General features: G+C 32.2%; 1 protein-coding gene across 4 annotated transcripts; it reads left to right on the top strand.

The window, feature by feature from the left end:
- The first annotated feature begins 842 nt into the window (after positions 1-842).
- LOC132760232 (programmed cell death protein 6-like) lies at positions 843-16786 on the top strand. Of its 4 annotated transcripts, XR_009629830.1 has the most exons (7): positions 844-995; positions 6585-6646; positions 7059-7103; positions 7526-7684; positions 10169-10278; positions 11837-13563; positions 13700-16786. XR_009629830.1 is itself a non-coding variant. In XM_060752168.1 (6 exons), the coding sequence occupies exons 1-6, from the start codon at positions 898-900 to the stop codon at positions 11936-11938; spliced, it is 576 nt and encodes a 191-aa protein (XP_060608151.1). In that variant the 5' UTR covers positions 843-897; the 3' UTR covers positions 11939-16786. The 4 variants fall into 4 exon arrangements, 3 of the variants coding, with proteins under 3 accessions (XP_060608151.1, XP_060608152.1, XP_060608150.1); XM_060752168.1 differs by lacking the exon at positions 10169-10278 and adding an exon at positions 8877-8986 and having other exon boundaries at positions 843-995; positions 11837-16786; XM_060752169.1 differs by having other exon boundaries at positions 11837-16786.
- The last annotated feature ends 542 nt before the right edge of the window (positions 16787-17328 follow it).

The raw sequence follows: 17328 nt of genomic DNA, 5'->3' as shown, positions 1-17328 counted from the left end.
CTCGCCAGAGGCTCGCATATGATATGATTTTATTCAACTTGTTTAATAAATTTAGTATTAATTCAATATCCTCTATTTATGCAAAAAATACAGTATTAGTAGCAAAGTACTGTATGTAGCCCGGGGTTCTATGATATCACGGTACTTAACGTTTATCGGAAAATATTCAAATATAAATATCATACATGAATGAGATTTTTCTTCTATTTAATAACTGATCCTTTTCCAAGACTGTCTGTCAAAAATTTATTTCTGAATATCCAATTGAAATGTCATATTTTAAACTATTTTCAATGTCTGTCATTTTGGGTAATTTCAGAGGAAGTTACTATGGTATCACGGTAATCCCAAATAATGCAAGTATGGAAGGATAGATGGATCAATATCTTAAAGACTTCCAACAGTTCACTTGCTATAAAATTCAAACTATATGAACAGACGATATGTCAGTATATGTTAATTATTATAACATATTTTAATTGACTGTGTAAAAACAATTACGGGAAATAATAGTCCAATATGAAGATTTTATCCACAAATACATTCATTATTCCCAAAATTAAATTTATTGGCAGATGAAAATCAATTTAGTGTGCCAGTTTTAAAAATATTAGCATCATCGTGTGTTCCTTTTACTAGCAGCCACAGAAAATGTAAATATCGTGATATCATAGAACCCGCGATATCATAGGAACCGATTTTCAACATAATAGCACGGATCTAAATTAGGCTACTGTACATGTGATATAAATCCGTGATAATAGTTAAAAAAAAACTTTGCGTTTTATTGTTTGATGTATTTCTTCTCGAGCTTCATAACGCGTGCGGTTAGTTTTAAAAATTTAGCTTCTTCTTTATTCGGAAGTTTCGGATATTTCGCAAGACCAATATTGCAAAATGGCGTACTACGGACAGCAGCAACAAGGATATGGTCAACCAGGTGCCCCTCCGCCGGGCCAGCCTGATCAAAACTTCCTCTACAGTGTTTTTCAAAGGTATAACATATCAGTCTCCCGAAATATTGTATTTAGCTAACCTGACTTTTTGTTGATTTAGAGAAATAACAGATATTTGGGACACTTTTTTTTAATTTTATATAAATATTTTTCATCATCAAATCAGGTTGGTGAAAATGCCCGATCGGGCTTAAGACATAAAATATCATATTTCTAGAAAAATAATTAAATTGTTTCTTTCTAACTTGTTTTGTTTATTCAGCATTTATATATGAAACAAATCAATATAGATTAATTTTGTTTATCTTTTATTTTCTTAGAATTATTTCCCTTTTTACCATTTTCTGACAACAAAAAAATTTAAGTTCATAAAAATTATGTTGTAACATAAAATTCTTAATAGAAATGTGTCCAACAAATTCATTTTGCTCTAGATTATTGCGCCAGTACCTTAATTCAATATATTTGGATTAAATATTGTTTCTGGCATTTATATTTTGAAAATTCTTAGCAACTGAACATTATACTTTGAAGTTTTCTCTGAAAACTGAAGGAAATGTATGTTAACAGGTGTTGGCGCAATGAATTAGACCATAAAGAAGTTATTTAACCTATTTTGTGTTATACTTTACACATTCAACACATTTTTTAAGGACTTCAAAAATTAATAAATGTGCTTTACGTCGAGATCTACCATGGTTAAACAAGTCCATTATTCGCAAAATTAGGAAACGTGATAGAACTTATTCAAACATTAAAAGGTCAAAGTCCCCATCAAATGATTTGGTCAAAAAGCTCAAAGTACTTAAAAGTGAAATCCAAAGAGAAACTAGGAAAGCATACTGGCAATACCTAGACTCTGTCATTTTTAGCCAAGACTCCCAAAATGTGAAAAATAAAAAATTCTACCAATATGTTAAAAGTAATAAAACTGAAAGCTGTGGTGTGGCACCCCTCAAATCAGAAGGTCAAACATTTACTGATCCGGCTGCAAAAGCAGATATCCTTAACTCCCAGTTTGAGTCTGTCTTCTCTCGGCCTCAGCCCCTTAGCTTATCCCAGGCTTGCAAACAGAAGCTTATTCCAAAACACCACCCATCTATGCCAGAAGTATCTATATCGGAAGATGGTGTGAAGAAACTTTTAAAAGACCTAAACCCAAATAAAGCTTCTGGTCCTGACCAAATATCCCCTAGGTTATTAAAAGAGCTCCATCAAGAGGTTACTCCCATACTGACCCACATCTTCCAGATCTCACTTAAAACAGGTATTGTCCCAGAAGACTAGAAGCATGCAATAATTGCCCCAGTTTACAAAAAAGGCCCAAAATGCAAACCCAGCAATTATAGACCAATCTCCCTCACATGCATAGCGTCCAAATTGATGGAGCACATCTTAGTGTCCAATATTATGTCCTTTTATGATAAACACAACATCCTTAGCCCCTATCAACATGGCTTCAGGTCAAAACGGAGTTGTGAGTCCCAGTTAGTAAGCTTCTCCCAGGAAATTCATGACAATCTTGAAAGTGGCCAACAAACTGATGTCATAGTCATGGATTTCAGTAAGGCATTTGATAAGGTGGACCATCACAAACTTGTGAGTAAACTAGAAAGATTGGGTATAAGTTATGAGGTTACAAATTGGGTCCATTCCTTCCTTAAGTCACGCTCCCAGCAAGTTGTAGTTGAAGGTCAAAAATCAGGAATACTACCAGTTCTCTCAGGTGTCCCCCAAGGCTCGGTATTAGGTCCCTGCCTTTTCCTTTCGTACATAAATGACCTCCCAGATAGTGTCAAAGGTAAGGTTAGACTCTTTGCAGATGATACTGTTGTCTACCTAACCATCAGATCTAAACAAGATGCCCAAACCCTCCAAGATGACCTTCATGCTTTAGAAAAATGGGAAAAAGACTGGTCCATGGAGTTCAACCCTGACAAATGTGAAGTTCTCAGGATAACAAGAAAAAGAAACCCTGTAATATTTCCTTATACCCTCCACAACATCCAACTCAACTCAACTCAAGAAGCAAAATACTTAGGAGTCACTATTAGTCAAGACCTTTCATGGACCAAACATATAAACTGTTTTAAACAACATCACATCTTAAGCAAATAACTCCCTCAGATTCATTAGAAGAAATGTTTAAACTCCAAATAAAAAGATAAAAGAAACTGCATATAAGACCTATGTTAGACCTCAGGTTGAATATTGCTCCATAGTTTGGCATCCTTGGCAGAAATACTTTATTTATAAGATAGAGCAAGTACAAAGATCAGTTGCTAGATACATTTTTAATGATTATGACTATACAAGTAGTGTCTCAAAAATGATAAATGATCTTAATTGGCAAACCCTTGAACAGCGTCGAAACATCAGTGCTGTAACCTACTTGTATAAAATCCAAAACAACATTGTTTTTGTTGACCACCAACACCTTACCCAAACAAGATATCTGAACTACCTGATACCCTACTCGAGGACACAATATCATCAAAATTCTTTCTTTCCTAGTAGCATACGTTTTTAGAATAGCCTTCCTCTAACTGTCCAGTCTAGCCCCAGTCTAAACATCTTTATTGAGAGGCTTAACCCATTCTATAAATTCTAAATCGCACACAATGTCTTTTAAATTAATAGTCTTGTAGAACTTTTATTCTTTTAACTTTTAAATTTGCATATAAATATTTTTTTTTATTAACAGTTCCCTGACAACGCGCCTGCTAGTCATAATCAGAATTGATTGTTAAGCAGTATGATGTAGATGTAGATGTTAAAACATGAAAAAGGGGAAATAGTTCTCACAAAAGAGCTGTAGTAGCCAAGTAAACTTCTTTCTGTTTACCTCAAATGCTATTCTGAATAAACAAACAAAGTTTAAAAGAAATATCTTTATTATTTTTATTATTTTTTATGTCATAAGCCCGATCAGGCATTTTCACCAGCCTGCAAATAGTTTCATGATAATTTTAATTTTCGTTGCTGTCAGCTCGTTATTTATTCAGTCAGCTCGTCATCATTTTGGTCAACTCATCACCTTATTTTAGGTACAAGAATTAGGAAAGATTCTTGGAAAGCTCCTAAGTGCAATCTTTACCAGTCCTAACTTTAGCCTTATGAAGTTATGTTAAAGACTAACAAATTAATATGAAATTAGGCAAAGCCTATGAACGGGGAAGTCGGTAAAAAATCCTTTCATTTTTCCGTTTTAAAGGTGTCATTCGATATTATATGTATCCGCTTCCGTTTTCACACAGAACACTCGACGATTATTATTAATCCGAAAAGTTGAGATTTGTTCCGTTATTGGTATACACCGCCTTTTATCATTGAGCTGCATTGTAAATGGCGGCGCCTAACTAGAACTGACACTGAAAATTTCATTGATAGGTATAGAATTCTATATATTTTTTAATTGTTTTTTTTTATTTGATTTTCTTTTAAATATACACGTGTAGTCTATAGCCGGGCAAGCCAATGCCCGGGCCCGCTTTGCGGGCCCAGACTTTGACTTCCCTTTATTATTCTTGATGAAACGCACCCCAGGAGTATTTATAATGGGACCAGGCTCATTCCATGTGTGTGTTTGAGTTTGTTTACACTCGCCACAGGAAAGAGACCATATGGGCGAGCTCATTCCATATTAAATATTGTAGTCCCTAGAAGTCCTTTGCACAAAGGATTTCTAGGGACTACAATATTTAATATGGAATTAGGCATTAGCTCGCCCATATGGTCTCTTTCTTGTGGCAAGTGTAAACAAACTCAAACACACACACACACATGGAATCATCCAGGAATGAGCCTTGTCCTATTATAAATACTCCTGGGGTGCATTTCATCAAGAATAATAATTTGTTAGTCTTAAACATAACACTAAAGTTAGGACTGGTAAAAATTGCACTTAGGAGCGTTTTAAGAATCCTTAGCAGCTTTTAGTCGGACCCGTATATTTACATGAGGCACATGTCACTGGTTTTAATGAGTGAATTGTGGACAATTAGCAATACAAGTACCGGTATGAATTTTAATCCACTTTTATGTGTGTGTTTTGTATTAACACTGATTGATTGACAGGGCTCTCATTAGGGTCAGAATTTCACGAGTCAAAGACTCTGGCCAAAATTTTCATGAGTCAAATCATTTTTTTCTAGTGTCATTTGACTACATGAATCATTTTTATGTTACAAAAATGACTGTATTGGAGGTCATTTTTGGAGATTCTAAAGTCTAAATTGACAGAAAAAATCCATAATTATAAATGTCTATACCTTCCCCCCACCTCCTCCACCAAAAAATAACCAAATAAAACAAAAAAATGAATTGCTGTGAAAGAATAAAATAAGCAGCAGCTTTTCTGATTAAATGTATAAAATATAAAAAAATTATCTTTACTGGTATGCTATATCATATTAATTTTAAATACCAAAATGTACCTTGGAATATTTAATGGAAAAAGAAATAACAAATGCACAGGTACTCCAAGTAAATCAAAGACGTATTATAAAACTTTAAAAGCAATCAATAATTGACACCTCAAGTATGTAATTCTTATCAGTTGTGTAGAGCTATTTTTAGCACTGTCAAATTGCAGCCACTGAATTGTCGCGCTTCAGTGCACAGGGTATAAACAATTGCCGTGTGTAAAGCATTTTATACACGGCTTATACTGCCTGTTGACATTTTTAATGAGTGAGATTTGAACATATGTAGGATTTGATAGGTAATTAGGGGTGGATTAAAGGTAATTATTATTGCATAGCTGAAAATCCCATGTGGCAAATTGACTCTTGAGCAGATTTTATCACGTGTCAAATTTGTGCATTTCCCGATTTTCACGAGTCAAAACCCGGATCCCCGTGTCAATCGAGAGCCCTGATTGATTTTCTTTAGACCAGGCGGTCAAGGGGTACCTATGAAAGTGCAAGCACTTATTTCCAGTAGGGTGCTTACCTTACCAGACTCTAGAGACAGCTATGAGATACAAGGGAATTCGGGAACAAGTCCCTAGCTCTTATTGAATAGATCCCTTGGTTCTTTTACATGCCCAGTGTAAAGCACTGATACATGCAAGGATTACCTGGGTTTCGTACCAGTAAACCTCTAGTTAGGTGGGAAACACTGCAAGTGTTTCTGAAAAATCCCAGTGTGTATCACAAATCATATTAAGTAAGCCTAGAGGCACTGTTTAAATTGAGAAGTCTTGAGAACCCTGGAAGAGTTTATTTAAATTGTATTTTAGCTGTGTTTAGACATCATATCTTATGCAGTGGCATAAAGAAAAATGTCACAATTTGAAATGAAGTGGTGAATAATCAAGATTTGGTCGCTACCCTAATTGAAAGATTATTTTTGATTACTCAAACAAATTTATATTTGGGTGTTCATGCATAATATACTATATTGCTCTGCCTTTGTGGTGCTCTTGTTCCATTACATCCCCGCTTCTCCAGTAAATAAACCATTATTTACAAATCCATCATACAGGTCATGCTTCTCTTAAGAAGCAGGTTCTTGAAGTATGCCCTCACAGCACCCTATAAGATACATGTACTAATATATAAATTTTGTCATCTTTGAAGATATGCACCAGTCAATCATTAACCTGGTCTATTTTTACTTTTTCAGAGTGGACAAAGATAGAAGCGGTCAGATTACGGCAAATGAACTCGCATCAGCTTTGAGCAATGGTAAATCTGATTTTAAAAAAATTAATTTCCCTTATGCATAGATGTATAGAGATAAGATCTAGAAGTAAAAGTCCTGGGAGTGGCACATATTTACAGACAATTTGATTATACATAATATTATTTGATGCTGTTTGTTTTGTGCCACTGTTTCATGTAATTTGTGAGTGAAATATTTGAGTTATCAAGATAGCTGCTGTCTTACATTGTATTATTTAAAGTGATGCTGAACAATACAAACTTTTATACATTTTCTTACACATTTCTACACTATCTTACGAAAATATATCTTAAATACCATACATCTTATTTTAATGATAATAATAATTATATTGTAGTTACATGTACATTGAGAAACTAAGTTTGAATGGGCTTACATAATAGAAAAAAACTTAATGTTTTCCTATACTTTTAGGAACTTGGACACCATTCAACCCAGAAACCGTCAGACTGATGATAGGTATAATGCTATAAAATTTTATTATATAGCAGTGTAATTTTTATTATAAAAACAGACAAAAACTGATTTAAACATTAAGTTGAATAAGGTTATTACCAGTAGGTTAATTATAATAAGAGTGCTTTCAAGCTATGCTGGAGAAAAAACGTTTACTTTTTTCTAGGATTTTTTGACATTTTTAAAAGTTGTTATAAATAAAGTTTTAAAAAGTAATCAATGAAACAAGTTGTCTTTTCTGAAACAGGTTATGTAGCCTGATAAAAAATAAAGGTCTGTTATAAAAAGAATGTTGATCAGTATTACTCTGTTATAACTGTTGAAATTAGTGAATTGTAGATCTGTAGTGCATGAGTGTGAATGTTTATACATGTACATGTATATTAATTTATAATTTAAAGTTAATCTTAATACTATGTTTGCAGGAATGTTTGATAGAGATAACTCGGGGTCTATAAACTTCCAAGAATTTTCATCACTGTGGAAATATGTGACAGATTGGCAGAACTGCTTCCGTAGTTATGATAGAGATAACTCTGGTGCCATAGATAAAAATGAATTGAAAACTGCTTTGACCAGTTTTGGTAAGAATGAGCTTGGTTATATTAAAATTTTAATGATAGAATATATATGAAATAACATTGGTTTACTTTCATAAATAGATTTAAACATTTTGAAACAAAATTTGGACTAGACTGAGAGGGGAAATGCTGCTTTTAATTTACATAGATGTGAATACCAAGTCAACATTTAGGATCTAATCTTCTTAATAAATGGTGAATCAAGATCTAGTATTTAGTAATTTCCTAATTTACACATGTATCAATACGCCACTAGCCAAATAATGTCAATAAAATTGATGTTATGTATATAAATGGCATGTAGGGAAGTGATGGTCTACGGATAAGTTGTAACCCTGCCCAGATGTAAAATGACTTAGTTAAAAAAAAACTGATCCTGGCGTATACCGTTTCTGCTAGGCATTTGGTAGAGACATATTTCCACAGAGCCTCTACTAGTAGGCAAGACAACCGGAACAAACCTGATGATGACCTTTGTTGTTGATTTTGACAAAACTGTAAATACTCTTGATAACTGTGAATTTAAGTTTTTGTTCCAGCAATTTTTCACTGTTGTGGGTTTCAGTGAGTATGAAACCAACTGGACATTCAACATATTTTTGTTAGTATGCTATACATTGAGTGAAATAAAACTGGCTCTACCTCCAGACACCTGTTTATACATATTTTTGTTAGTATGCTATACATTGAGTGAAATAAAACTGGCTCTACCTCCAGACACATGTTTATTTCTGATGAAACCATAATGACACCTAATGACCTTGAAAGTGTTTGTAAGACTAAAATTATTTATTCCAACCAGACGTGGGAAATAAACTGACACATACAATCTATTTTACACTTTGTTTTGGTGTTACATGTGCAAGTTTATCTGTGTATTTTAAGACTAATCACCACAATGCAGAATTTTCCGTGATATTGTAATTGAAATTTGTTGCAGTTCAAGTGATCTCAGTTCTTTATCGGAAATATTATGCAAGATGTCTATACAGACTTTAATGAAATGAGCAAATGAGATGATTTATGTAGAAAATCTGTGTTGGCATATACATTGTATTAAATTTTTATCATCTGAAGCATGCGATTATCAAGATATTAGGGCAGACTTTTAATCAACATGACAGCTAGCTGAATAAGGAGTCTTACATGATTTAATGTTACCCGATATATTTATAAATTTTGATGGGTATTTCAGGGTACCGTTTGTCCGATGGATTTTATTTTATATTAATTAAGAAGTTTGATCGTACTGGTAGAGGAACGATATCTTTTGATGACTTTATACAATGCTGTGTCGTTATGCAGGTAACAGTGTGTGACTGCATGCAGTTACCTCCCCTTCTGTTTAATACTAACTTAATACATGTACTTACAGTTGTCTCACATGACTGTTGCTAATTATAGTACAAGAATAGAATAATAGCATGCATGCAATTATCTCCCTTGATGATTACATTGTTTGAATACAGTTATCTTTCTTGGCCACACTGTTTCAAGTTAACTATTAGATTTCGGCAAGTCTTCCTAAGTTTGAATTATTATTATGGAAATGAATATACATTATAGGTGATTGATGTGACACACATTAAGTTCATTAATCTAAATAAAGATAAACTTATTTCTAAACTTATCTAAATAATTTCAGAATTTGCTACTGATCTTTTAGGCTTTAATTTTGACCTTTGACATAGCACAGTGATTACTATAAAAGATGCTGAATATAAAGCTGGGGAAGCAAGTTTTATTATTAGCATGTAAGAAATAAATACTTCTTAGCTGACCTGATACATGACTGACACAGGGATGTATGCTGAAAGGGAAGCAAGAAAATAGTAATTTGACCTGGTTTCTGAATTAAAGCAGTGCTTTTCCCCAAGATTTTTGGAACTTGACTCAAAGTCATGGAATTGGGAAATTTTAGCATTGTTTTGTTAAAAATTTGGAAAAAATACATGACTTAAATTTTGCAGTGATTAAATGAATACATATACAAAGAATCACTCTCTGAAGATGGCATCTTCAAACATTTAAGCATCATAGCAGTGAAGAAGCCCTCATTTTCAAAGGTTTTAGAATTTGTTATTCAATATTTTTATTTTGTTACTTTCAATTGGGATTTTTTTTTTGTGGATTGGGAAAATAATAAATAATATAAAGTTTTCAATTGGAAATATGACCAAATAAGCCCCAAAAAAACCCCTGTATAGATTGAAAGGGTTTTTTGTTTTGACCTGATTTTACTAACCTACACTTCGGTACTTAACTAACACGATTTAACATTTGACACACTTAACAGACTAACAGTCATTTAGACTGATGTTGCATGGTTTATATTTTACGATACTTTCAGGATACCGACTTTCTGACAGGTTTTATGACGTGCTGGTGAAGAAGTTTGATAGGTCGGGTAGAGGTAGTGTTGCCTTTGACGATTTTATTCAATGCGCTGTTTGCATGCAGGTAATAATTTAACACTTGAACTTTCAGGCTACAAGCTTTCTGAGAAATTTTACGATATATTGGTAAAGAAATTTGACAGGACGGGAAAAGGGCAGATTTCCTTTGATGATTTTATCCAATGTTGTTGTTGTATGCAGGTATGTTTGCCTAGATTTAAGTAGTTCTATATTGGTGCATGATATATAGTCAACCCTATCCTTAAATAAACATGAATCCTATTGTTTAAGATAAATATGCTTTTATAAAGAAATGGTTTGTAATTACGGGTGGCCAGTTTAACTAAAAAATTTGCTCTTGCTTATAACTAAATTATTCAAATTGGAAAATATAATGTTAAAATAAAATGATTTCTTTATGTAATCTTGATTGGTTATCTGTAAATTTAAAGGTTTGGGTGTATAAATACTAACAAAAAAAATGTATGCATGGATTTGGGATAATGATCTTGTAGCATTCATGGTTCAATACAGTACATGTATATTGTTTGTTATCTTATCATTTATAATAACATTTGTGTCTTTAAATTTTGAAAAAGTTTAATATAAATGATAAAAAAGATTTATGTGAAAATGAAGAATAGTGTAATACATGTATAATACAATGATTAGTATAGCTCCTTTTCTTAATGTTCTTTTAATGGTTTCATTATTTCATTGTTGCATGAAAAAGACTAACTAATGTAATTCATGATGTTAGTTATTGGTACTTTTTAACATTTTCTTTTTTAAATTGGAAATTTAATATTAACAATTATCACATACCCATCCCGCTTTTGTGACTGTGTAAAAATGATATTGCATGGTATGTGTATATATTTTGATGTGATGTCATATACACACATGCAGTTATAGATATGCTAAATGTTAGCGTTACACTATAGGCATAGCAATGAAAAATGATTCTTTCTTCACTTTAAACAGTCTTTGATAAATAGAATATTACATTTGTGTAGGTTCATTACTGAATTTATTGAACTTGTTGAATAAAATTATATAATGCTCGGCAAAATTTGATTTTATTCAACTTGTTCACTGAATTCAGTATTGAACTTACACTCATTCAATATCCTTTGTTTATGTACTATGTGAGGAATAATTTCTTCATTCTGATTATGTAGTATATTGTTTTGCTCATTAAATTCATGAATATATTATATTGTACATAGTATATTGTTTACAAATTATTAATGATGGTGCAATAAATACTTCTATTTTAATCTTAATTTTCTGGTTATAGGTAAAATAATCTAAATTTAAATTGAATCAGGTAAAATATATATTACACTACAGTATATGTTCCTGAAAATTTCATTACACAGTACATGTATATCATATTTAAATAGGGAGTATGTTTTTTAATTAGATCCTAAATAAATCTTTAGTTAAAGTTAATGACATGAAATTGTAAGAAAATAATATTTTATTAAGTTTTCCTGTGTTTGTATTTATCATAATAAACTGTTACTATCTGCTCACGGTTTTGCCATGTTCACTGGTCAGCCAGTACTTATACATATATTATTTCTTAATCACAATTGAAACAATAATTTTACAGTCCACAGACAGCAAAATAATACACTTAAAAGCAATTTAAATTTTGAAACATATTTACATACTAAAGTATAACATGTACAGAGTTTAGATCATACACATGTATAAGGCAGATTGAAGGAGTATTTGTTATTTTTTATTTCAGACATTAACAAGTGCATTCAGACAGCACGATTCAGATCAAGATGGCTGGGTGACGATTACATACGAACAATTCCTCTCATTGGTTTTCAGTTTGAAGAGTTGAAAAGTGTTCTGCACATTCTAATACATTAATTAACCACCTGTTATTGTGTAAAGATAATCAACTAAGTGTAAACAAGTCATATAACATTATTGATTAGTTGTCTCTGGAGACATTTGTATACAGTCAAATTTAAACAATTCTGCCATCTAAAAAAATGAATTTATTTTTGATTTTAAGTGTTATTGTTAGAATTTTGTACACATCTAAAAAAAATTTCTTATTAATCTTAAAAAGTGTATTTGTTACATATTTAGCAATTTAGCTCAGTATTGTTTATTTTTTTTAGCCAAGGATTCTGTGTATTCCATTTAATAACAGTAATTCTGTATAGCGAGTAGGTTTGTTTAAATATCTAATTGTCTTTGCTGAAATAAGTGTTTTTAAGTACAAATTTATGAAACAGTATTTGTTCTGGCAAGACAACACAGACTGCATGCTGCCTTGGCACTATAGATTATTTATTGAGAAATATTCTTGCTGGTATTTATGCTCAAGTTTATATACTATATCAATATATTTGTATTGCAGTTTGCCATAATGTCTTATGGTAAAAGGGGTATAAGAAAGTTATATACCTTTCTAATTATATGTGTTATCTTCACCAGCATTAAAATTGAAACCATCAAAATATGAGCCGTGTCATGACAAAACTAACATAATGCATTTGCAACCAGCATGGATCCAGACCAGCCTGCGCATCCACGCAGTCTGATCAGGATCCATGCTGTTCGCTTACAAACCCTATAACAAGTAGAGAGACTGATAGCGAACAGCATGTATCCTGATCAGACTGCGCGGTAGCGCATGCTGGTCTGGATCCATGCTGGTCGCAAATGCATTAGGTTGGTTTTGTCATGACACAACTCATATACTTCCTGTTATCATTAGTGATAGATATTTAGCAAATGTAATGATACCATGAAACAGTTTTCACAGACCCATTTCTGATTCACAATAATTTTCCTATTATTTTTTACATTTTTTATGTATAGTGAATTTAAGTATATGTATCTGCCTGTTTTCTTTGATTGCACAAGTTTTTCTCAGTAATTAAATTCTAAAAGCAATACTTAAATGTTGTGTAGATCTAGTATTATTATGCCCCCACTTCAAAGAAGAGGGGTATATTGCTTTGCATTTGTCTGTCCTTCGGTCCGTTGGTCCATAGACCAAATGGTTTCCGAGTGATAACTAAAGAACCCTTAGGCCTAGGAACTTCAAACATGGTATGGTGATTGGTCATGACCAGTAGATGACCCTTATTGATTTTGGGGTCAAGGGGTCAAAGGTCAAGGTCACATTGACCTTGTAAGTAAAAACGGTTTCCGATCAATAACTAAAGAACGCTTAGGCCTAGGAACTTCAAACTTGGTTTGGTGATTGGTCATGACCAGCATATGAACCCTATTGATTTTGGGGTCAACGGTCAAGGTCACATTGACCTTGTAGGTAAAAACGGTTTCCACTCTATACCTTAAGGACCCTAAGGCCTAGGAACTTCAAACTTGGTATGATGATTGGTCATGACCAGTAGATGACCCCTATTGATTTTGGGGTCAAAGGTCAAGGTCACATTGACCTTGTAAGTAAAAACGGTTTCCGATCAATAACTAAAGAACGCTTAGGTCTAGGAACTTCAAACTTTATATGATGATTGGTCATTACCAATAGATGACCCCTATTGATTTTGGGGTCAAAGGTCAAGGTCACATTGACCTTGTAAGTTAAACGGTTTCCAATCAATAACTAAAGAACGCTTAGGCCTAGGAACTTCAAACTTTATATAACCAGTAGAAAACCCTTATTAATTTTTTGTTCACTGGGTCAGAAGTCATGCATAATAACCTGATCACAAGACTTATTGGCTGCCCATAGGGGGCATACATGTTTTACAAACATATCTTGTTGTACATAAGTCTTGTAAGATTTCTCTGAAATAATAGGAAAAAAGCTGTGCACAGCTTATGTTTTTGCAAACCAATATACTAGTACATGTAACTATGATAATTTCACAATTAGTGTATTTAGATGTAACTGTTAAATCTTACATTTCAGTACTGGACAGAGATTTTCATATTGTGAATAAATTTTTCTATTTTCACATATTTTTATTATGATTAAAAAAGTTCATTTAAGAAATTCAGCTGGATGAGGTTAGTATCCTATCAAAGACAGTAAATATACTCTTATTATCAATTCATGATCACCTTCCAAGCATGTCAGTGTTTGGACTTTTCTTTTTTAGCTTTTCTTTTCACCTTTTACTAACAATCCGACGTGCACTAAATTCCTGCCTTTAACACTTGTAAGAGGGGTTGGCAGTATCCAGAGATAGATAGATAGATGTTCATGTAATATAATGTCACAGCTAAATTTTGAACCTGTTTAAAACCTGAAAATTAATTACATTATTTTAACAAATCAAATGCTATGAAGTACATATTATTATTCTTACCAAATGATTATTACAAAAATGTACATATTTGAATGTGAAATTAAAGATGATATGCAGATTTTCTGATCTTTAATTATGCTATCTTCATAGTAGAAAAAATGTTTTAATAAAGACATACCTGCTTAAAGCAGCATGCCTCCAGATTAATGCTTATTTTCATGTAAATTTTGAAAATGTAATTAAAAGCAAAATATTGTATAGGCAATTTACACATTACCAATGGCACTTACAACCCATGTTAATTTCAAAAAGAGGTCGAAATATGCGAAAAATTACCCTTAAAGCATTAGTAACGCAGTAGAAATATAGTCACACATAATGAAAAAAAATACCATTAATCGCCCATAGCATGTGAAATATTACTCGAATCTTGAATCTTTCTACTTTTCCTAAACTCTGAGTACACTTTTCTCAAGTTTGAAGTTATCGAAATATTTTTGCTCATCTGGAGGCATGCTGCTTTAATAGTATACATGTAATACATTATGATGCTTGCTGAGATTTTTTTAATGAAAAAAGCAAGAATGATGTGACAATGTTTAGTATCTGAATAAATTGTAAATATATAAAACATACTGCTTTTGCTTTTTTTGGATTGTTTAACAATTTAGTTTATCGAAATTGAAATTTGAAGCTTTTATTGGGGTCTTTTTCTCTTACACTACCTCTACAATATCTTCTTTTGAAATCAATCTCATGGTGATAAATATATAGATTTAATCTTTTCCAGGGAAGAATACATGACTCATTCGTTGATAATGCTCTAATTTTGGTGTAATATTAACTTACAAGTTTTTGCAGATCTGTTCTGACTTCACTTCATTGTATCAAGCTTTGAGAATAGCCAAATGGCTTTCTTACAGACAGCTCTTGCTATTCTCAAATTTGAGCTTTTGCAAGTAAACAATATGTGGAATAGAGATAGAATGAGTTCCTTACACAGGTACTACTTTTCATACATGTAAGTCATATAGTAAAGCTTATATAGATTTAGTGTATCTATTAAAAGTACATGTATTTAGATCTGGAAGTATATGTATGCAAGGGACATTATATTTGGAACAAAATGCAAGATTCATGTTTTTATGTACATATCTGTTTTAAAGGTGGAAAATAACAATTATCTTTTCCTTAGAAAACACCATCATCACAGTAGCTTAATTAAAAATTTTACAATTTGTTCCATTTTGTTTCCTGCTTATATAGCAGGAGACTAAAAATCTGGCAGACATGGCACTTTGGTGATATTTGATTTGTTGCCATTTTTACATACATATTTGAGTGCCAGGATGAAAGAAGGAAGATGAATTTTCAAGTTTTAAAGTCATAGAAATGGGTAGATGGGATACCTGACGGTAATATGGCAACATCAACCTAATGCTGGGGTACTACATTTCTACCTATTCCAGCTCTAATGTGAAAGTTGTTAGAATATACACACAAAAGTTGATTGTTTGATTGTAACTACCAAAGATAATAAGATGTTCTTATAGATACAGTCTTTGATTCTTGTTATATTGTTATTTCTGTCCAGCATAGTATGTAATATAGTAAGTGAATGTTATTTTCAAAGTTTTATTTTCTCAAGTGTGATCAAAAGAAAGTATAAGATCTGATTAAAGAAATAAATCTGTTTACATTTGAGGAAGCTATACAGCAGCTTACATGTCAGAGATTGGTGGTATTACTGTGATGCTCTTGTGTATAAAATAATACTTTCGTGTTTCTCTCTCTGTTAGAAGTTTGAAAGTAGCTTATAATATTCATAATGTTAATGTGTCTTGAACTTATAAATTCATTTCTATGAAAGGTTTTTTGATTAACTTATATTCTAATTAGATTGAAATACATGTAGTTTAAATGCACATTTTAACTGGTCTGTTTTTCATTGGAAAATGTACATTTAAAGCTGCATGCCTCCAGATGAGTCAAAATATTTCAAGAAAATAAAACTTGAGAACAATGTACTAATATTTAAAGAAAACTAAAAGAAAACTTCAAAATTCAAGTAATAATTTACATGTTATGTGTGATTAAACACAGATTTTGTAGTATTCATCACCATATTTCCACTGCATGACTAATGCAGTAAGGGCTGTTTTTGCATATTTTGACCTATTTTTGGTAATTTACATGCGCTGTTAGTGCTGTTTGCAATGTTTAAATTATTTTCTTTGTTTACTTCACAATATTTTACAGCTAAATAACTTTCATTTTGTGTGTGTGTGAAATTAGGATGAATCTGGAGGCATGCTGCTTTGAAGAATTTTTAGTCTTGATATTTTCCTTTCATTTTCTGTCATTTTATTTATATAGTGCTTTATATGTTATATTGTATAAACTAATAAACTATAGTGAACAACTACATGTACACTAATAAAAGTAAAGCTTTAGTGTGTGTTTTGTTCTTTAATATTGCTTTATTTGTTATTTTTATTTGGGATGAAACTTTGGCACTTATTATATACCATACAGTTGTGAAAGATGGTATATACATAAAAGTTATTACTTCAGAAAGTATTTGCTTGCGCTTTTTAGCTCCCCAGAGCCGAAGGCTCAGGGTGAGCTATTAGTATCAAAGGGGGATGCTCCGGCGTCCGTCATCATGCGTCAACAATCGTCTTCTTCTCTGAAACTACTGGACAGATTTACTTCAAATTTGGTCTGTAGCATCCTTGTGACAGTCACACTTGAATTTGCTCATGTCATTCCAATTGGCCCCTTTTAGGGGTCAGCAGAGCTAAAAATAGAAAAACCTTTAAACATCTTCTTCTACAGAACTAATGGATGGATGATCACCAAACTTTGTCTGTAGCATACTTGGGAAGTCTTTTATCAAGTTTGCTCATATTCATTTGATTGGCCCCTTTTAGGGGTCTCTAGGGCTAAAAATAGTAAAACCTTTAAACATCTTCTTCTACAGAACTAATGGATG

This window comes from Ruditapes philippinarum, unplaced genomic scaffold (genome assembly GCF_026571515.1).
Source record: "Ruditapes philippinarum isolate M1 unplaced genomic scaffold, ASM2657151v2 ctg2196_1_1_1_1, whole genome shotgun sequence".
Taxonomy (NCBI): Eukaryota; Metazoa; Mollusca; class Bivalvia; order Venerida; family Veneridae; genus Ruditapes; species Ruditapes philippinarum.
Note: the sequence above shows the minus strand (reverse complement) of the source record. Positions and strands in the feature narration are given on the sequence as shown.